Genomic DNA, 22,966 nt, shown 5'->3' on the forward strand with positions numbered 1-22,966 from the left:
ACAGCCAAAATATAGCCGAATGACGTCGTTATAGGGAATGTTTCCATGTATTTCAGGTAACGTAGCCGTAGTAAGGTAATATCTTGTATTCCAGGTAACGTAGTCGTAGTAAGGTAATATCTTGTATTTCAGGTAACGTAGCTGTAGTACGATCGTATGTAGCAGGTGCTACAACTAATGAAGAAAGGACAGGTGTCATGGCTAATGTCAGTATATTCCAATCTGTGGGATTTATTCTAGGACCAGGTAAATATAGAACACCTTCCCTTACATTAGATTACATACTTATATAGTAAGTGCAGGAGGACCGCACTACACACAAACAAAATCGACAAGACAAACACGCGGACAAGACAAACCTCCGGACAAGTCGAACATGCGGACAAGACAAACACGCGGACAAGACAAACACGCAAACAAGACAAACTACACAGACATTGCAAATAATAAACAATAAATGCAGCCGTAAGCATCCGACGAGCTGTACAGTCCCGGGCTTGTAGTGATACAGACTCCACTCAAAATGAAAACAAAACAAATCAATCATTCACAAGGTTGACGTTTCCGGAATAGTGACAATCTGCCAGTTGACGTAACGAGTTAAAACGTCAAGAAATTTACAGCACCAAGAGCGACAGTCTGGATAGAATTGGGAGAAAAGCCAAAAACCAATAAATATGTTTCTTAAGACTTAGAAACAGCGTAATATTTCTGTGTGACGTTGGTTTGTTTTCTGAAACTTGGGCTGGGAGCTTCAAGTGATTCCTTGAGACTTGGAGAACCACTTCAAGTATCTGTGTATAACATTGGATTTTTAGGAAAATATAAATAGATGCCCGGTTTTAAATACAGACCACGTTCTCTACATTTATCACTTATGTTAAAGATACATTATGGGAGATTCGATAACAAGTTGGTAGTTCTCACTATAATAGTTAAAAACTAGATAATGTAAAGGCAACTTGCTGAAAATTTCATTCAAATTAATCCACTATGAACCGAGAACTAAGCGATTGAAATTTCCGCCTAGCCTCGATCATCATTACTAAAGTCAGTACAATAAACAGTATAGTCTCGATTATCCATTTAATCGTCAAATCGTGAAGGAAAGTTATGCAGTAAATCGGCTTATAATCCACTAATAATCGCAGGCTAGCGATGCCATCTAGAGTTGATTATGGTCTGGATAGGTTAATTAATGTCTAATTAATAATTTTGATAACATTTCAAGCCTAAAGAAAGACCTGCAATAGACAGATTTAGCTCTTGCATAGTGTATGTTTAAATAAATATTTTAGAAGTTGTTTCCAAATTATATGATCTGTTTACAGCGTTTCAAGCTGCCCTAGTACCACTGGGATATCCTGGACCAGTATCTGAGTTGGAGTTTCATCTCGATCTGTATACAGCACCTGCCTTTCTCAGTGCTGTAGCTGGTTTTATTAATATATTATTACTGGTGACGTTATTTAAAGAAACTAGAGTTACAGAACTTACAACATTGAGTATACAAGGGGGTGATAGTGGTGAGTACTGTTACTATGTCGTATTTACCGTAACTACGAGTTTAAACTATCAATTGTTCTTGCTTTATCACTGACGTCTAGTCCTAGTAGACCCGTTCGCCAATTTAAAACAGCAGTCTTTCTTACTTCAAACTGGCGTTGGGGTGCGACGATACACCACGTCCCCGGGTACGCCTTGTCGTGCACGTTACTAGGAATTTTCCTCTGTAGTCGTTCCTACTTGAACTAGTCGTACGTGTTGCCGTGCACGTTTAATAACCTTTGACAGTTCCTCTCATAGGACACTACATGCCTAATGCCCGAGCGGCTTGGTGCAGAAAAGTAGGACGTTAAAACTTAGGTTTATTTATTCTGTGCTTGTAAGTAAACACTTCCACTTAAAACGTAATTAAAGCGCTGTTTTAAGTGGGAAACTTGTAATTATCTATTTGTGACATTAATCGCTATGAAAGGGTTGGGGAACGAAAAGTGTATTCGTTCGGAGGGGTTGAATAACCGATGTTCCGTTTACCCCGTTGACAATACGTTAAAGACCCCTACGCCCAAGCGAATTATTGAAAAAAAATTGAAACATGTTAGTCCCGAAATAACCTAGTTTGTGTCGAGATGAAATTAAACCCCATTTCTCTCACTCTTCCCCTGATAGTTTGAATCCAAAATAAGAGTTGGCTGTATTGTGAAATGTGATTGTGTTATTTTATTTTATTTCAGAATCTATGAATATAAACACGGAAAACAAACCGGATTATTTTGCTGTTATTTGTTCAATCATGATCTTCTTTGTTGTCCTCTTCATCTTTACTATATTTGAAACGTAAGTTGACAATCTGTTATCCCTGTCACTTAAAGATACATTAGTTAAGAGTTTTATAAAGAGTTGGCCATTCTTGCTATAATAATTCAAAAATAGATGATACAAAATTAATAATTTGAAAATTTTATTCAAATTACTCTATTGCGCGCGAAGATATTAGCCCTTGGAGGTTTGACAAGATGTGTGCATTAATTGTAACCACCGTACTGGTTGTTCAAAGCTAAGTCTCACTCCTCCATATTTAAATTAAATCAAAATATGGATGAACCGTTCTAATCTATTTAATATCGGAGACATCCGATGCCATCGAGAGTTGATTATGACCTGAATCAGTTAATTAATGTCTAATTAATAATTTAGATAACATTTCAGGCCTTACAAAAGTCCTGCAGTAGGCAGATTTAGCTCTTGCATAATGTATGTTTAAAGGTCTGTTAGCCGCGGTTGATCAGAGGGTAAGACACTGGCTCGCTAACTAGGAGGTTTCGGGTTGCTCACGGTGCTGGTCGAGAAGGTTCCTTGTTCATGGTGCAGGACCCTAGTGTTGGCCGAGGAATTTCCTCCATCCTTAGTTCCCCACTTGTCAGTGTTGCTGGACAGAGGGTCTGGCAAGGACAGTTTTAAATCCTTCGGAATTTTTGTCGAGCAAAACACTAATCGATTTCATGTTGCAGGTATCTGGTCACCGACGTTTTATCGTGCAACGTGCAAGAAAATTCCCCCCCCCCATTACCTCCGAGGTTATATAGGAATGATTAATGGTTCATCATTAACACATAACATACCTTTTGTATACAGAATAGGTTCACCATTAACACATAACATACCTTTTGTATATAGAATAGGTTCACCATTAACACATACCTTGTGTATATAGAATAGGTTCACCATTAACACATAACATACGTTTTGTATATAGAATAGGTTCACCATTAACACATAACATACGTTTTGTATATAGAATAGGTTCACCATTAACACATAACATACCTTGTGTATATAGAATAGGTTCATCATTAACACATAACATACGTTTTGTATATAGAATAGGTTCACCATTAACTATGGATATGTATGGTTGGAGTAAAAAGAAAGCTACGTTATATCAGGGTATAATATTAGTAGGAGCCGGATGTGAAGCCATTGTAGTTTCTCTCTTACTCAAAAGAATCGCTAAAAGGTGAGTACAATTTACCCAGATCTGTACATCATTGAAACTATGGTAACCATATTAAAAATAAGCCCGGGGATTTCTTCACGTCTGGATGCTGCAGGAAGGAGCTCCTGGTGGTAAACGTGTCGTGTCGTTGACGTACCCGTAAACAACCCTTCGCAGTTAGAATTTAACGCCGACTTCCGGGAAAACTCCCCCCACCACCACCCCATGACATACTGCGCGGCGTGTCCATCTCTGCATTAGCCTAATAGGCGCAGAGTAGTCCGACGTTAACACTGTTGACATCGTTGACTAAGCAATACTTTTTATAAATGAATATATACATAATGTGTATTAGTTAGTTAAAATTGTTAATAATCAGACAGAAGTCATTAATAGGTGTTATGCCACTTTCGTCTAGGTTTGTGTATTCAATAGTATGGGGGGGGGGGCTGAATGTTTAGCGTCCGCGCGCTGTATCATAAAGTCTGTCATTGAGTCGACTGGTGTGGTTTCGAATCCCTGGTTGTACGTGACAAGGAGTAGGGTCACCTGTCCAACCTCGTGGGTTTTCTCCAGGTCCTCCGGTTTCCTCCAACTGCTAAAGACCCCTACGCGCAAGCGAATTATTGAAATAAAATTACACCATATGTTAGTCCCGAAATGACCTAGTTTGTGTCGATTGGACGTTAAACCCCATCTCTCTCTCTCTCTCTCTCTCTCTCTCTCTAAATAGTATGGGTGTTATAAATAGTCACGCTTACTTTTTACACCAGTAGTGCCATCTTTTTACAGCTAATTACACACCTGCTAATTAATGACAACTGTATAATTTCTAAACACTTTCTATACATACTAAACATAAGTTTTGAAAATTGATCACTTATTTGATTTAATGACAAGGTTCATAAATCAACGGTATCAACTTACCAGCGTAAACCCTACTTCATATCAATTTTAGCGGAATACATTCGACATGCGGAAGGATAATAAAATAACGAGCGCGTGATTTCCGTGATCAGGAAGCCTCGTGTTGATTTCAGCGTGGGACGTTTAAAACTTACTGTGGATTTTTGTTTTAATATTTTTATTCAGAAAACAAAAACACACTATATATCAGTGTATGACCAGACTGGGTCATCTTGTCTAAGTCAGTTTCCGGTGGTTAAAATGACTGGCAGATCTTGAGTCCACTGCGCAGGTTCATGTTACCATTATTATAAATATGATTCAATATCTCAAACAGATCAGGTGTGTGTTGTTTGATGTTTAACCTCGACTCGATTTCATCTTTACAATATCGATGATTACATCTGAAAGAATAAACAAAAATATCACGTGTTCTTTTAATACTGTTATATGGTTCAATTTTATTTCAATAATTCGCTTGCGCGTATTGGTCCTTAGCAGTGGGAGGAAACCGGAGGACCCGGCGAAAACCCACGAGATTGGACAGTGGACCCTACTCCGTGCCAGGTACGAGCGGAAAATTGAAACCACATCAGACTCGCAAGCGTTAAACCGCTAGCCCCGCCCCCCATCTACCCCCCTCCCCATAACATCATAACGATTAGCTTACTATGCATAAATCTGTATGGTAAAAACAAAAATATTTTCCATAGAGCTATATTCCTGTTAAATATGAACCGGGGTGTTCTGAATACTTACAGTGTTCTTACCATGTGGCTCAGTGAGTAAGACGTTGGTTCGCTAACCTGTAAGTCCCATGTTCGATCCCTGCAGTTCATTGGGAGTTTTCGCCGTGTCCCCCCCCCCCCTTGTAATTGATGCAGGACCGAGGACCTGGCAAGGTACAACGTGCAGTCGTTCGCATGTGACGAAAAACCTAGGTCCTGTAAGCCTACACATTAAAGTGCACGGAAAAGATCCCATGGCAATTAAAATTCGATATAAGAGTAGGCCGTAGCGCCGCTGTCCGGGCAAAATTTCCCTCATAGCACACTGTATGGTCTATGCTGGTCTTCATTAGCCCAGTCGGAGCAGATCAGTAGGACGTTAAACGCCATTTCATTTCATGTCTTACTCTGTGAGCCCGCCATCATAATTCTGATGATTGACGTTGAACCAACCGGAAGTTCCTTCAGCAAAATATTCGTCTTCATTGGATAGAGCATATGACGGTCCGTATATGTGATGATTTTTTGCATTGGCAAAAGCCGCAGTCAGCTGAAATTAATCAAATTAATAACAGTCCATTAAAGGCACATTATGTGAGATATAGATGATGAGCTGACCGTTCTCGTTTTAATAATCACAAATTAGAAAATGAAAAGGGAATATGTTGAAAATTTCATTCAAATTACTTCACTTGATTGTCATTGGGGAGCCACGGTGGTTAGGTGGTTAACACGCTGGCTCGCTAGCCTGGAGGTCGGGTGTTCGATCCCTGCATTGGCCGAGAAAGTTCATCTTGATTTTCCGACGTGGTTTCCCCTTGTCAGTGGTGCAGAACAGAGGGCCTGACAAGGACAGCTGTCTAGTCCTTCGGATGAGACGAAAAACCGAGGTCCCGTGTATACATCCCTTTGGAATGCACGTAAAAGATCCCTTGGCAGTTGGAATTCGATATGAGAGTAGGCGATAGTGCCGCTGCCCGGGCCAAATTTCCCTCATAGTACACTGTATGGCGTATGCCCGTCTTCATTAGCCCAGTACAGGAGCAGAACAGTAGGACGTTAAACCCCATTTCATTTTATTTTGATTGTCATTGCTACCGTTGATAATATAATAAACAAAGTCTCGATTATCCATTTCCAAATTGAATTATTAAGTCGTTCGCGTGGGACGAAAACCTGAGGCTCCGTGTACGTATGGGCGTGCGTAAAATAATGGAATGGGTGTAAGAGTAGGCCATAGTGCCGCTGTCCGGGAACAGTTTCCCTCACAGCACACTGTATGGCGTATGCCCGTCTTCATTAGACCGTCTTCATTAGACAGACAATTTCCCGTTGCAACAAGAACAACAAGTACAAGAAGATAAGTTAGGGATCAGTTCCCGGTACAAGACATAAAGACGTACCTTCGATCTATAAGCTGACTCGGCACCGTAGAATTTGATATTATGGCCGAACTCGTGTATAAGAACATTGTATTTATGTCGATAGGGATCGCTACTTAAACATAGAACATTGTCTTCTAGAACCAGAGCTCTAGAGCCACCGGAACCGGCTACCGTATCCCATTTACGACCATCAAACGTACAGGTTACCTTACACGATCCGTCGCATCGTCCTATGAAAAAATAAAACAACACATATTTATGATGAATTATATAAGCTAGTGTATTTTCGTTTGAAATTTCACTCATGGGGCATAGAAAAAAGGAGACTTAAGGTAAAGGCAGCTGATAACTGTGGGTAAAGCATGCCTAATTATATGCAGGGTAGGTGCTAATAAAGGACATGAAATGAATTGAAATGAAATGGAGTTTAACGGCCTACTGTTCTGCTCCTAACCTGGGCTAATGAAGACGGGCATACGCCATACAGTGGGAAATTTTGCCCGGACAGCGGCACTACGGCCTACTCTCATATCGAATTCCAACTGCCAAGGGATCTTTTACGTGCACGCCAATGTGTACACGGGACCTCGGTTTTTCGTCCCATCCGAACGACTAGACAGCTTTCTATGTCAGCCCCTCCATCCTGCATCACTGACAAGGGAGAACCACGCCGGAAAATCTGGATGAACTTAATAAAGGACATGGATGATTATACCTCTTAACCATACATTATGCAAGAGCTAAATCTGTCATTACAGGTCTTTCTTTAGGCTTGACATGTTATATAAATTATTAATTAGACATTAATTAACTTTTCTAGATCATAATCAACCATCGATGGCATCGGGTGCTCGAGATTGTCAACGGATGTAAACCCGATTGGCGACCAATGATTTAATTTAAAAAATGGATAATCGAGACTTTTTTTACTATCGTAACAACGGTAGCAATGACAATCGTGTCTTGACTGTTCTGCAATGAAGATCGACATACACCATGCATTGTGCTATGAGGGACATCTTGCTCAGACAGTGGCGCTACGGGCTGCTCTTATATCAAATTCCAACTGTCAGGTGTTCTGTTACGTGCACGCTGATGTGTATATGGGACTTCATTTTTTTTGTCCCATCTGAAAGACTAGACAGCTGCCCTTGTCAGGCCCACCGCTCTGCACCACTGACAAGGAGATACAATGTTGGAAAATTCCTAGGGAGTGAATTCCAGAGCTTACGGCTAGCGAGCTGGCGTCTTACTCGTTATGCCACCGCGGGTCCAAGACAAACCAAATTCTAACCTCTACAAGCGGCACTGTCTTTAGTGTTGGCCATCTCAGGATAAGCCGATAAACCTTCTCCATGGGCAAAGATTCCGATACCTTTTGAACGAGTGGCTAATCGCTCAAAAACAGTACTTGGCATGTGACGTACCATATAGCTACAAATCAAAGCTGCCTAAAAAAAGTTGAAACGTAATAAATAACAAAGAAAGTAGCTGGTCGTTGTCGCTGGTCGTTGTCGCTGGTCGTCGTCGCATCGTTTGAGTAATATCTAATTCTTATAGCTATAGCTATAGGCATCCTTGGTAAATACAAAGTTTTGAGAGAGAATTGAAGCAAATTTTTGATAGATTGGTTACTTTGAATATGTTTTTAGTCCAAATATATCATTAAATCACAAAGTTTGTACGCGGGAATGTATCTTTAATATGGATAAAAACTAAGATCCTGTTCTGGAAGGCCAGGCTAGTCAATCCCGAGGATTGGTCAACACCGGGAATCAACCCAGTCATCTGGCCGGAAGTTCACAGAGTATTCTCTGACTTTATTTAAGAATTTACTCAACTTTCAATCCCTATTTATGAAAAAGATCTTTGATCCAGAGACACAGAAAAATTGCCCATAGTTTCTTATTGATATATTTGATACATTAAAACAACAAGAGTTTTATAAAGGGCTATATTTTAGTTAAAATAAGGTAAACAATTTTGAGTAAATTCTTAACTGAAGTCTGAGGATGCTTTGTGAAGTAGGGGCCTGGTTAGCAATCTGAAGGCTTATTCAATGAACAACCATGGATTCTACTATACTATATCTTAACGTGACAAGGAGTAGGGTCGCCTGTCCAACCTCGTGGGTTTTCTCTAGGTCCTCCGATTTCCTCGCACTACTAAAGACCCCTACGCGCAAGCCAATTATTGAAATAAAATTGAACCATATGTTAGTCCCGAAATGACCTAGTTTGTGTGAAGTGGACATTAAACCCCATTTCTCTCCCTCTTTCCCTACTATCTCTAAACTGGTCGACTTATGCCACCGATTTAAAAATGACAAACGTTTTTGATTTTTAGATCAAAATTGTATTGAATTGGTTTAGGGTAAGCGCTAGTCTTATTTACATCTCGTGATCTTTGATCAAACTTTAAGTTGACCTTATCAAGTAGATCTAATCCAGTATTCCCTAAAGACATTAATGTGCTCATACAGTTAGGGTCATTTTTTTTTTTTAGTTTGGAGGCCCTTTATAGTTGGTCTGAGGTCTTTTTAGTCTTAAATTTATGTCGTTTTTGATGAATTAGTAAGATTGCCACACCCATAATGTGTGCATAAGCAACATTCACAGTCAGTATTTAAAAAAACGTTGCGCCGCATAGAGTCATGGCCGTTAACGGGGCCAGGCTAAGGGGCCTTTGGACTCCATCTATCCCTGGTTATCGTGGCTTACGACGTAAACGTGTTAGAAATAATTGACAGTGTATATAAATACCTCATAATGCCCCTTCTCTGATGTTCTCAGGGTTGCAGCTACCTGTACTGAGTGTCGGGAACTTGGTTTGGATGTGTGAATGGCACCATCGCTGCTGACGTATTTATACTTGTAACCACTCGAGGATGCTCTAGGTGTCGGAAGTCCTCTCAGAAATTCATAATCCTGTGGACTTACATATTAAAATAACAAAAAAAATAAAATCGGAATATATTTAGGAATAATATAAAATCGATTAACTGAGATTTCACCATTTAAAAGAAGTCGAGTTCACCGATAAACATTGTTTAATTATCTGTGAAAAGCTACCTTCACTCCACACCAAGACATTAAAAAGTAATATGGCTTCTATCACGATTTGTAAATTAATGTTCCTCCACTTCATCGGCATAGAACTCGCAAAAAAAGACAGAAGTTCCTGGAAGAGATTCCATGTATCCGTAGAAAATGACCTAAATTAAATCACAAAATTTCCAAATTTGGCGTTTGGTCTACCGCTTCTGCTGTAAGAGGTTCCAGGGAGAGATCCCCTGAAACTGTATGGAGGGTGGATAACTCTATTGGTTTTGGGTCAGGTGGTGGTTTTGGTGTGGATAGTCGTACAATAACATGCACTGAAAGACAGCGTTAGCAAGTTGAAATATGGGTGTTTAGATGTAGTCATTAGCAGATTAGAAAATTACCTAAAATAAGTCACACAATTTTCAAATTTGGCGTCTGGTCTACCGCTACGTAATAAACTTGAGGAGAAGGGTCGCCTGTCTAACGGCGTAGGTTCTGTCCGACTACACGGGGTTTAGCCCACTTCTAATAGGTTAATTGTTGAAATAAAACTGGCCTCGTTTGAGTGGGTGCTAAAACGTATTTCTCTACCTTTCCGAAATCAACCACAGTTTGTGTTGATTGCTGCAGAAAAGGCGGACGCTAAACCCCATTTCATTTAATTTCATTTCACAGGTTGAGTTGGATACAGATATACCTTCAATCTGATTACAACACAGATGCTATTTCGTTTCGTTTTTCATAGTTCGAAATTTCGTTTTACCTGTCTTTACTACACTAGGATCTGGAAGAGTTGTTATATAACCTGCGTTCTGGTTGATGTGAGGGATTAGCTAATGAAACGGTCTGTTACTGTGAGTTTTTGGCGTGAGGTGCACAGAACTGTGGGTAACCCACAGGAAACATCAACGCTGACTGGTTACTCAAATGTATGACGTCATATGTCAAAAGCCGCTCGTATGACTTCTAAAGCGACCTTCATGTAGTGTAGGCCATCTAAAGTAAACGAAACGAAATATAGATCTGTACTTTAATCCGATAGATACCTTAGTTTTCCCGTTGTATAAACAACATCTTGAGATACAGACAGAGCTTGATGCAAGAATCCTGCTAAAAGATATTAAAACTATTTTAACATCAATAATATTGATCTAAGAAATGTACATATATATGTTGGTCAAGGCTAGAAGAGTCAACTAATCTGTTTGTTTTGGTGTCCTATACACGACAACAATATGATTTCGTGTTTTTCAATCACGTGCAGAAAGGTGATTAATGAGAGAGAGAGAGAGAGAGAGAGAGAGAGAGAGAGTGAGTTTAACGTCCACTCGACACAGACTCGGTCATTTCGGGACTTACATATGGTTTAATTTTATTTCAATAATTCGCTTGCGCGTAGGGTGTTTTTTGCAATGGGAGGAAACCGGAGGACCCGAAGAAAAACGTGATTAATGTTTGTAGTTTTTAAAAATATTTTATCGACCATTTACATTTTGATTCATGAGAGTGGTTGTATAGGTAGAGGCCCCAATGCACTGCCTGGCACGAGGGGTCCATAATTATACCGTTAAGACGACCCTGTCGTCCAAGGGGGGGCTACGTGGGGTTGGGGTGCGAGGAGGTCTGGGGTTGGGTGGATAGGGGGTTGGGTGCGAGGGGTTGGAGTGCGAGGAGGTCTCGGGTTGGGGTTCCTGGAGTTTGGGTGCAAAGGGTTTGGGTTCCTGGGGTTTAGGTGTGAGGAGGTATGGGGAGCGGTCCTCAATAAAACAAGACAGTTAATGGATTATTTAGAATAGAGATGGGACAACATCGTTCGAGAGATTAGGCCTGCAGTCCGTTGACAATCTGATTCAAATACAGATCTATATTTCGTTTCGTTTTTTTTATACTTTCGATGTCCTACACTACATGAAGATCTGACCGGTTGTACTGGAAGGTCGTGTCTGAGGGTCGTACGAGCGGCGTTTGACCCTATGACGTCAGACATTGAGTAATCAATCAGCGTTGACGCCTCGAGTGGTTTACCCACAGTTCCGTGAATCGCACGCCAAGAAATCGCCGCAACAGACTGTTTCATTGGCTAATCCCTCACTTCAACCAGATCCCAGTGTAGTAAAGACAAGTAAAACTAAATGTTGAACTATAAAAAAACGAAACGAAATAGGATCTGTGTTTTAATCAGATTGGTCCGCTTACTAATTTTAGTTCCGTTCTTAGCTTAAGATGTCGAATGTTAGTCACGCATAAGGTTGTGAACGGTGACAGACTTTTTTCTCATTAACCACAAAATCTCAAAAATGGTGTCTGATTTTACGCATACGAAAACTTGTGAGTCGGTCACCTGCGTTGTTCTCAGAACTCGCATGGTCGACTGCCAAGATAGCAACTTGCAATTCTTTTATTGGAAATGGTGGACAATAAATCTTAATGAAGTTGTTGTTTATTATAAATCAAACGTTGAATACATAACACGGCTAAATCTATTTGTTTTATGGCCAACTCAATTTTCGTCAAGGTCGCTGAGATGTAAATAATGTTAGGGCACGTCATTATTGGCGAGATTGTATGTTAGGGTTGGGGTAAGCATTAGGGCTAGGTGCAGGGTTAGGTTTAAGAATTTGAGGGAGAGGTTAAGTCTCCACATAAACACTGACCTAGGATGATAAAAAATTAGTTCGTGATATTTCCTAGTTTTATTAAAAATACATACAATACATTAGATTTATATACAAAAGCGATTTCACTGTTTTTTGGTGTTGGTGACGCTGATGATCTTCCTTGGGCTATTGAAGAAGGCCATACGCTATACAGTGTGCTATGCGGAAAATTTTGCCAGGTCAACGACACTATGTCCTACTCTTATGTCGAATTCGAACTGGCAAAGGATCTTTACGTGCACGTCAATGTAAACACAAGACCTCGGTTTTTCGTCTCATCCGAACGACTAGACAGCTGTCCTTGTCAGCCCCCCCCCCCCCCATCCTACACTACTGACAAATGGAAACCATGTCGGAAAATCCCAATGAACTTTCTCGGCCAATGCAGGGATCGAACACGTGACCTCATCAAATAGATCTAACCTATATTACACATGATATTATACACTGGCGGCTTTAATTCACAGCAAGGGGGGTTGGATGGCTGAATGGTTAGCGTGCGCGCGCTGTATCATAAAGTCTGTCATTGAGTCGACTGGCGTGGTTTCGAATCCCCGGTTGTACATGGCAAGGAGTAGGGTCGCCTGTCCAACCTCGTGGGTTTTCTCCGGGTCCTCCGGTTTCCTCCCACTGCTAAAGACCCCTACGCGCAAGCGAATTATGTAAATAAAATTAAACCATATGTTAGTCCCGAAATGACCTAGTTTGTGTCGAGTGGACGTTAAACCCCATTTCTCTCTCTCTCTTTAATTCACAGCAGTAATGAAAAAAAAACAATGAGTAGATACATAAAAACATTCTTGAGATGAGAGAGAGAGAGAGAGAAGGAGGGAGAGAGAGAGAGGGGGGGTAACGTCAACTAGTTACCAACATATGGTTCAATTTCATTTCAATAAATCGCTTGCGCGTAGGGGTCTTTAGCAGTGGGAGGAAACGGAAACCGGAGGACGCGAAGAAAACCAACGAGGACCCTACTCCTTGTCACGTACATCCGAGGAATCGAAACCACGCCAGTTGACTCAATGACAGACCGTGTGATACAACGCGCAAGCGCTAACCATTGGGCCATCCGCATATAATAAATACAAATTTTGGAAAAAAGAAAGATAATGATAATTTACCAATGAGCAGTAAGATACCCCACATGATGGAATCCAAATAAATCTTAGATTAAAGAAAGTTTTAGTAGACCTGTTTTATAACAGATTGGTAGAACAAGATTACACGATAACAGATTAGATAAAAGTATCACGATTGGCAATTATTTCTGTATTGTAGGTATAAAGTTCACAGATAAAAATATTGTATATTGTTTTTATTATAATTTTAATAAAAATAAAATTACGATTCTCCCAACAATGGAACTAAACATTAGTGTTGCAATATAATTTGAATAAAAATTTTACAGGCACGTACAAATAGATGGTTTGTTATCATAGAATTTGGTTCGCGAGTATATTCCGTGTGTACTTCTGCTGTAAATGTATCTCCGACTTATTCAAAAATAATCCCGATATGTTAAACCACCATACTATCTGTGATCATAAAACCGTCACACTATGTGTGATCATAAAACCGGCATTCTATCTGTGATCATAAAATCGCCATTCTATCTTTGATCATAAAACCGTCGCTTCGGATAAATGAGCGGATTGAATTCAAATTGCATACCAATCAATGAATGGAACAGCACCTTCATATCTACATGAGCTTATCCATCACCATTCTTCATCTAGAAACAGGGGGTTTGGATGGCTGAATGGTTAGCGTGCGCGCGCTGTAACATAAAGTCTGTCATTGAGTCGACTAGCGTGGTTTCGAATCCCCGGTTGTACGTGACAAGGGTCGCCTGTCCAACCTCGTGGGTTTTCTCCGGGTCCTCCGGTTTCCTCCCACTGCTAAAGACCCCTATGCGCAAGCGAATTATTGAAATAAAATTAAACCATGTTAGTCCCGAAATTACCTAGTTGTATCGAGTGGACGTTAAACCCCATTTCTCTCTCTCTCTCTCTCTCTCTCTCTCTCATCTAGAAACCTTCGATCAAATGATAAATCTCTTCTAACGATTCCCAATTACAACTTGAAATCTTTTGGTGCGCGATCTTTTAAATATACTGGAACAATCTTCCTAACCACCTCACAAACATCCAAAATCTTATCAAAGACATATTTATTTAGACGTTATGTTTAGTGGTGCCTTGGTATTGAACTTTTATTGTTCAGAACTGAACCACAGGCGCTTTGAACATATTCTTTGTGTGGAATAGCGCTATCTAACATTTATTATTATATTATTATTATAAAACCACCATACTATCTGTGATGATAAAACCGTCATTCTATCTGTGATGATAAAACCGCCATACTATCTGTGATGATGCAACCGCCATGCTATCAGGGATGATAAAAAAACCCATACTATCTGTGATGATAAAACTGCAATTCTATCTGTGATGATAAAACCACCATACTATCTGTGATGATAAAACCGCCATTCTATCTGTGATAATAAAACCACCATTCTATCTGTGATAAAACCACCATACTATTTGTGATGATAAAACCGCCATACTATATGTGATGATAAAACCACCATACTATCTGTGATCATAAAACCGGCATACTATCTGTGATCATAAAACCGGCATACTATCTGTGATGATAAAACCCTAATGCTATCTGTGATGATAAAACCGCCATTCTATCTGTGATGATAAAACCGCCATTTTATCTATGATGATAAAACCGCCATTTTATCTGTGATGATAGAATGTTAAAATAATAAAATCTGTGTGAATAAAAAACGGTTTGTTTTGTGTTTCAGGTTTAGTGAAAGAATTCTCCTGATATTTGGTTTTATCGTGTGTCTTTGTGGATATTTTATATTTCTTCCATGGGGTCATGAACTACCAGTCAGAGCTGTAGCAAGTAGGTATTTTAATCAGGTCCCGTCTACACATTTGTGTGCACGTAAAAGATCTCTTGACATCCGGAATTCGCAATAATAGTAGGCCGTAGCGCCATTGTCTAGGCACACTGTTCCCTTCTTCTTTAGCCCAGCTGGTACAGAAAAACAGAACCTTCAACCCCATTATAATACAATATAAAAAGGTGGGTTCAGAGCGTTTTATCTCGATTTTGGCCGGGGAAGTTCCACTGAGATTTCCGGCATGGTTTCTCCTTCTCAGTGGAACAGGACTGAGGGCCTGGTGAGGATCAGAATCTAGTCGTGCAGATGGGATATTTGCGTGCACGTACAAGAACCCCTGACAGTTTGCATTATAAAGAAGAGTGGGCCGATCTCCGGGCAAATTTTCCTGGTAGCTCACTGTATGCCCGTCTTCATTCGTCCAGTCAATGCGGAAAAGTAGGACGTTTAATTCGGTTGCTTTAAAGGAGCTATGACGCTATTTTTTGGCAACTTGCAATTGACACAAATGGGTCGTAACGCATACAATAATGTAATACGAATGTATATAAACTGATTTACATTCAATCATTTCGGTTTTCACTGTAATTTCTAAACAGTCACGTTCGGCGAAATACGCGATGAGTCCAAATTGAATGGCACTCTTTGGCTTCTGGGGGATATGTTTTGCTCTTTCATCGAGCCGCTTCATTACCAATGGCACTCAAAAGTATTCTGGCACGCGATTCGTGTGCCAATTCTAAAATTTTCTTTTTATGTTAAATATATATATATCGGATATCGGAAGCCCACCTGTTCACGGTAAGATTTATATTGACCAATAAGTTTGCAGTATCGAAGACTGTGGATGATATAGAGTTAAGAGACCTACCTCCTTTAACACCACAAACGTCACCTAACATACTTTCTATGAGAGGTCAATCACCACAACAGTCGTGGGAATAAAGGCCGGATCAAATAACAACAAAACGAAACTTTAAACATACATTATGCAAGAGCTAAATCTGCCTATTGCAGGTCTTTCTTTAGGCCTGAAATCTTATCTAAATTGTTAATTAGACCTTAATTAACTTATCCAGGCCATAATCAACTCTCGATGGCATAGCTAGCCTGCGATATTTATTGGATTAGGTTCCGATTTCCTGTTCGACTTCCATTCATAATTTAATCCTGAAGTGGATAATCGAGACTACGTTTTGTATCGTACGGACTTTAGTAATGAAAATCGAGGCTAGACCGAAAATTCAATCGCTAAAATCTCAGTTCATAGTGGATCAATTTGACTGAAATTTTCAGCAAATTGCCTTTACATTATCTAGTTTTTAACTATTATAGTGCGAGCTGTCAGCTCTTTATCTAATCTCCCATAATGTATCTTTAAACAGTACATCTCTGATTTCCTCAACTTGTATTGTCATGCTAGAGAAAACACCCACAGAATATACGACTTAAACCCTTGGTTTTGTTTATCTGTTTAAAAGCTTTCCACGAGGTATTTGACGAAGACAAAACATCTATTATTTTTTTTAATTCCCCCTCTGATCTCTTATTTCTCTGTATAGTATTATTTACATCCTATAAGATTTTCGGCATAGAATAACTTTGATAATTCTAGCGTGTACAAGTCGATTTGATTTTGAAAATACTCGATAATCGAGGCATTCTAGTTATTGATTTTTCTAGAAGGACACTTTGTTACGTCTTGACAAGAGTGCCGTTATACAGCCTCTTTAGTGTTATTCGTTGAAATCAAATGAGGTTTAACTACATAGATTAACCGATTTTTAAAATGGGGTTTATCGTCCGACTTTTTGCACCGACTAGGCTAAGAGTGTACGCTGTGGGGGGACAACTGCGCTACGGCCTAATTTTACAACTGTCAAGGGTTATATTACGTGTATACCAACGTCCCGATTTAGGAAAAAGACCACAAAAGATTTTATCCCAGAGAAGATATAAAATGAAATGGGGTTTAACGTCCTGCTGTTCTGTTCCGACTGGACTAATGAAGAAATTTTGCCGGTGCAGTGGCACTTGGTCTACTCTTATATCGAATTCCAACTACACTGTCCTCGCCAAGCCCTGGGCCCAGCACCACTAACATGGGGAAACCATCCTGGAAAATCCCGGATAACTTTCTCGGCCAACACCGGGATCGTACCCGCAACCTGACTGAGTCACTGCGGCTCCCGGTATTTGTTGAAGTTTGTGAACTAGATAGACATTTGCGCGGGGCGGGGGGGGGGGGGGGGTGATGTTTAACGCGACTTAATCTAAGTCTCGTGGTTTCTATTCACCGCTTGCACGTGACAAGGAGTAGTGTCCAACCGCGTGGCTTTTCTCCGACCCCGCCCCCGACCCCCCCACTACTGCCAAAGAACCCTACGAGCAAGCGCATTATTGAAATTAAAATTCAACTTATGTTAGTCCCCGAAATGACCTAGTTTTTGTCGAATGAACGGTAAAGTCATTTCTCTCTCTATCTCACTCTTGACATTTGCGTGTCGCCTGTGGAAATATACCAGTATATTGGCCTTGAATTGAAGCCGTATCAAATTATAAACTGCACCAGAATAGCTGACAATTAGTTCAAGTGTTGACTCTATTGATTTTCTAGTTGTGAATATACCACACTTCAACCCGTACAACATCTTATTACATTAATAGGTTTTATACCAAACAATATCAGTTAAAGGGGGAAATAATGGCATAACATCAAATTAATCCAGATGACATGCCCATTTTAACATAATATCAAATTGCTATTTGTTATATCAAACAGTAGATTTATCAGTTAAAGGGGTATAGTAGCATAACATCAAATTAATCCAAATAACATCCCCATTTTAACATAATATCAAATTCCAGTTTATTATATCAAACAGTAAATTTATCAGTTAAAGGGGTACAGTAGCATAAAATCAACTTAATCCAAATAACGTCCCCGTTTTAACATAATATCAAATTGCTATTTGTTATATCAAACAGTAGATTTATCAGTTAAAGGGGAAATAGTGGCATAACATCAAATTACAATCCCCGTTTTAACATAATTTCAAATTGATATGTATTATATAGATAATTAAGGGGAATTCTGTTAAACAATGGGTATTTTACAGTGCCAAATGGCTAATATTAATAGAAGTACCTCCTGGACATCTCAGATTTAAAGGGCCAATCCCGATCATATTTTGGAGAATAAAACTGTTTAATTAAAATCCTCTACCTTAGGGCCGAGCAACTAACTCAATATATGTGATACGTGATACCCCTCAGTCTTCGTCTGCATAAAACTAGACTTTTATTTTATAAAAATAAAGTGTAGGTGAAATTTATCTTTTATTATCAAGTACAGCACGTGGGGGATCATGCACTGTAAAGGAACGGCAATAGATTATCGGCTCACCCAACGAAAATAATGACCCGAAGTCTTAAAATGGTTACGTGTCATGGTAAGCGGGTTTGACGTTCAGGCCCAAACGACTTAATATTTTGAGCTGGAATTTTGTGACAAGGAAAAAACACCATACCTTTATAATTTGGCGGTTAAAATTCACATACACGGACTTTTATTTCTGAGACTGTGTAAAAATTCGAGATGGTGCCTTTAATGTGGGTTTGCTAGGCGAGGTTAAATGTTTCTCAACATCATTCCTCGTAAGCTACAATATTGTCAACAGCAAATCTCTAAAACGAATGGGGAGTTGGATGGCCGAATGGTTAGCACGTGCGCGCTGTATCATAAGGCCTGTCATTGAGTCATCTGGCGTGTTTTCGAATCCCCGGTTGTACGTGACAAGGAGTAGGGTTGCCTGTCCAACATCGTGGGTTTCCTGAGTGTCCTCCGGTTTCCTCCCACTACTAAAGACCACTTGGTTCCCACTAGGTTCCCACTATCTTACGATCCGGGACGATACGATTGACCTTATTGAGTTCACGATCTGCTACGTGGAGATACGTTCGAATACAATTGCTACGACTGACCTCAATATATGATAAGACCCGATAGGAACACCACGATTAAAACCACGATTTCAATCGTTGCGCGAATCGTCATAGTGGGAACCTAGCATCAACCACACTGGAAAATACTTTGGAACTTGGAACTTTCTCGACCAACACTCGGACCTACTCACTGAGCCACCGCGGCCAGGATGTAGGGCATGGCTTCATGTTTTACTTCTCAGAAACCCAGTACAAAAGAACCGTTAGCGCCATTGTTATGCCTGTCGATAAAATTCTATAGGGATTATTTTTGAATAATGACATTCTGAAGAAATCTGAAGAAAAACGTTTGATGTTATGTAGGTATGTTTGTATTGATCGGTTAAATTATATAATCGATCCCCACTGCACTAATTGTTCGAAATCAAATTCAAACAGTCGTCAATAGATGGATGACTGGCGCGTTAATTGATCAGGCTGCACTGAATTCGTGTTTTTGTGTGTAAGAAGTCACATCTATTCACCGATGTTTTTCAATGTTTTAAAGTGTGTGTACAAGTTCTAGTGAATACATTATAGTTAAAACTGTTGTTAAAGTCTATTGGGGGTCACGGTGGGTAAGACGCTGACTCGCTAGCCTGGAGGTCGCGTGTTCGATCCTTGCATTGACCGAGAAAGTTCATCCAGATTTTTTCGGCGTACTTCGCCCTTGTCAGTAATACAGAACGGAGGGTCTGACAAGGCCAGCTGTCTAGTCGTTCGGATGGTACGAAAATCCGAGGAAATGTTAGGTAAACTCGTGTGTGAAACTTACGCGTCGCTTGCTTGTGTTCGGTACCGTAACCTCTTTAGATCTAGATCTATTTGACATGGCCAAATGCATATTTCACGAGTTCACGAGATGTGAATAGGGTTAGGGCACATGATTTTTGACGAGGATTGTGGGTTAGGTATCGCTAGCCCTGTTTACATCTCGTGACCTTGAGGAAATTATGCATCAAGCCTTGTCGATGTCTACCATATCCACATCCACTTCTCGGTCCACCCCTGGGACAGGCCAAATATAGAGATGGAGTCAGGCCAAAGGGTATCAAAATGGCGACGCATATGACTCTGGACTGAAGTACTTCTGGACGATATCTAGAATAGAACTAATTCACCAGTTCCACCCCATACACCCTTAAGAATAAATGGGCTGGGGTTTTCCATTACTGAAAGCTATGGATTATTTGGTAAATGTAAATCGATTAATGAAGGCGATGTTCGACTTTTATCTTCCAAGTCCAATACTTGTAGAATAAACTGTAAATTATGATGACATGGAGTTTAACATCCTGGGGTGAGTTGGATGGCCGAATGGTTAGCACGTGCGCATTGTATCATAATGTCTGTTATTGAGTCGACTGTTGTGGTGTCGATTCCCCGGTTCTACGTGACAAGGAGTTGGGTCGCCTGTTCAACCTCGTAGGTTTTCTCTGGGTCCCACTGCTAACAACCCCTACGCGCAAACGAATTATTAAATTAAAATAAAATTGAACAACGTGTTAGTCCCGAAATGACCTAGTTTGTGTCGAGTGAACGTTAAACCCCATCTCTCTCGCTCTCTCTTTCTCTCTCTCTCAAAACTAAGTTATTTTAACCATCTGTTAAACACTTACGGATCCTTATCTTGCTAACGTGTCGTTTGTTAACGGTCTGTTAAATTTCTGTTGCTGGAAAGTCAATTTCATTATCCGTAACGGACTGATTAAATTTAATCCGAGAGAATGTTTGTTCATTGGCTGAATTTTAAAATTTTAAAACTTCATAGAAGTTAGTATTAACAAGAAACTAAAGACAGTGGGACAACTGTGCAGTCTGCTCACAAAACTTGATTAAAGACAAAACGATAACAGTAGAATTTACTACCGAAAACACTATTAAAAAGCTATAGAATACTTTAGATTTTCCTTTAGAGTTTCAGCATAAATATGTAGGAAAAATGATGGGATTTGCACTACAAAAACTGTTGAATATTTCTGGCCATTATCTCCTACAGACCCCCAAAATTCTGTCGAATACTATAGAATTTCATCCTATAGAAAATGGAATAGCACGCCATCGCCCAACCCTCTAGAATGTTCTATATAAAGTTACACCGGTTTGGGAGGTTAATAAATGTCTAAATAGTAGTTTATATACTATTTGAAGTCAAAATATCTCTTACATAATGCATATTAGTATCAAACAACCCCGCCCCTCTCTAAATCTTTCTCATACATCGCTTTTTATTTTTTCAGCTCTAAATCCATCTTTTAATGTTACCACATCTTTAGGTCTGAACAGCGTCACACCTGAATACATTTTAAAAAATATTAGCACGGGAGACGACACCCGATTCCTGTCTTATGATTGGACCGTCGTTAATTCCACGTCAACTCAAGTTCCCATGGTTACCAACGTGACGACGACGGTGGAACCGGAAGGATGTCCAGAATATTACGATTGGTGTTCGTATACGCCTGTTGTTTATTTCCAGCAGTATTTAGCGGGTGTTGCATGTATAGGAGTAGGTTACCCTATATCTCAGATTATGAGCTACACACTGTATTCAAAAATACTTGGACCAATGCCACAGGTAGGACTAAATCTATTGGTATTAATTTAATATGGCCAAAGAGCTCTATACCAGTATTTCACTCGTTTGTGGTTGGTTGGAAGACAGAAGACACGAATCAATTCTCATGTCACGATCGTGTCATTCGGAATCCGAAATCATCAAAAATAATGATACCATTCTCCCATCCAATTCTCGCTATAGAGCAATAGGGCATACTCGATTGAACGTTCCAGAATGAAATTCTCTCAATTCAGAAAATAGTGTCAATCGAGTGAAAAGGGGAATTTTGGAGTACAACGCATGTGCCGACTGTATAAAAAATATCTCAACCAATCATGGCAGCTGAAACATATACATGTGTTACTTAAAATACGTCACGATTCTACTCCCGCCACCTCAGTTGTCAGGACTGACAGAACTGTTACAGGACTGAATTCCGCGTTACTCGATTGCAATTCTGTCAATTCGGGACGTTCTGGACTTTGAATCGAGCATCCCCATAAACAAAGTGTAAGGGAGGTAACTGGTCCTAAAACAAGATAAAATTAATTTAAGAATGCAATTTCAGAAAATCCATTTAATTGCATTGCCATTTCAATATCCAACATTCTTAAAAAAAATATTGTGAAATGTCCCCCTTTAAGGGCCATATCTATGTTGTTGTTTATAATAATGCAAGAATAATGGGATTTATTGCGGGAAGGGGTGCAACTCTTACTTGACTTGGCTAAAGATACTGGATAATCAACCACATAAAATTACAAACCCCCGGTTACGCATGGCCAATGAAACTTTTCGTCAAATATTGACAACGGTCCCAGGAGGTTCTGGGAGACCGAGACTAGCCTACAAATCGCCCAAAGTCGAATATTTTCCCTTTGTGCAGGTGTGACAGAAAGTCCGTAGAAATAGCCTACATGATATTCATCACGGTTTTGTAAAAATAGCCATTTTGTTTTTATTTAAAGTGGGAAAGTTAATCTTTACTCCAAGCCCTGATCGTTCTAATATGAACGCACTGTCTTATCTATTGACCTTTTCTGAACATCTATCTTAAAATAATTTAATATTACTTAACATAAATCTTAGTCATTGAGCGCTGACAAGGAGAGTGCTGTGCTTCGACGTATTAGAGCTACGCACCCCAGCATAAGAAGTTCTAATATACGTCAAGGTATTACAAACCGAGCACGCTCGCAATATGATAAATATAGCCCACGTCCCAATCTAACCTAAACGTATTCACCAGATAATTACCAATTTTTTATTGTCAC

At 39.8% G+C, this 22,966-nt stretch overlaps 2 protein-coding genes across 3 annotated transcripts in view; one reads left to right on the forward strand and one right to left on the reverse strand.

Moving 5' to 3' along the window:
- Positions 1 to 22,966, forward strand: part of LOC126829678 (major facilitator superfamily domain-containing protein 8) — a 49,655-nt gene that overhangs the window by 22,231 nt on the left and 4,458 nt on the right. The window contains exons 4-9 of one of the 2 annotated variants that reach the window (XM_050559759.2): positions 133 to 246; positions 1,332 to 1,526; positions 2,238 to 2,340; positions 3,386 to 3,520; positions 15,044 to 15,147; positions 21,373 to 21,710. In XM_050559759.2, coding sequence (XP_050415716.1) covers positions 133 to 246; positions 1,332 to 1,526; positions 2,238 to 2,340; positions 3,386 to 3,520; positions 15,044 to 15,147; positions 21,373 to 21,710 — 989 coding nt within the window. Of the gene's footprint in view, positions 1 to 132; positions 247 to 1,331; positions 1,527 to 2,237; positions 2,341 to 3,385; positions 3,525 to 15,043; positions 15,148 to 21,372; positions 21,711 to 22,966 lie in introns of those variants that run through there. The other variant, XM_050559761.1, reaches the window with a different exon arrangement.
- On the reverse strand, positions 4,620 to 13,370 carry LOC126829683 (uncharacterized). The gene is made up of 7 exons (XM_050559768.2): positions 13,341 to 13,370; positions 10,609 to 10,669; positions 9,281 to 9,452; positions 7,813 to 7,969; positions 6,537 to 6,748; positions 5,541 to 5,683; positions 4,620 to 4,809 (listed from the first exon to the last, which is right to left on the reverse strand). Exons 1-7 carry the CDS (start codon positions 13,363 to 13,365, stop codon positions 4,662 to 4,664), a joined length of 918 nt encoding a protein of 305 aa, XP_050415725.1. The 5' UTR covers positions 13,366 to 13,370; the 3' UTR covers positions 4,620 to 4,661.

This window comes from Patella vulgata, chromosome 8 (assembly GCF_932274485.2).
Source record: "Patella vulgata chromosome 8, xgPatVulg1.2, whole genome shotgun sequence".
Taxonomy (NCBI): Eukaryota; Metazoa; Mollusca; class Gastropoda; family Patellidae; genus Patella; species Patella vulgata.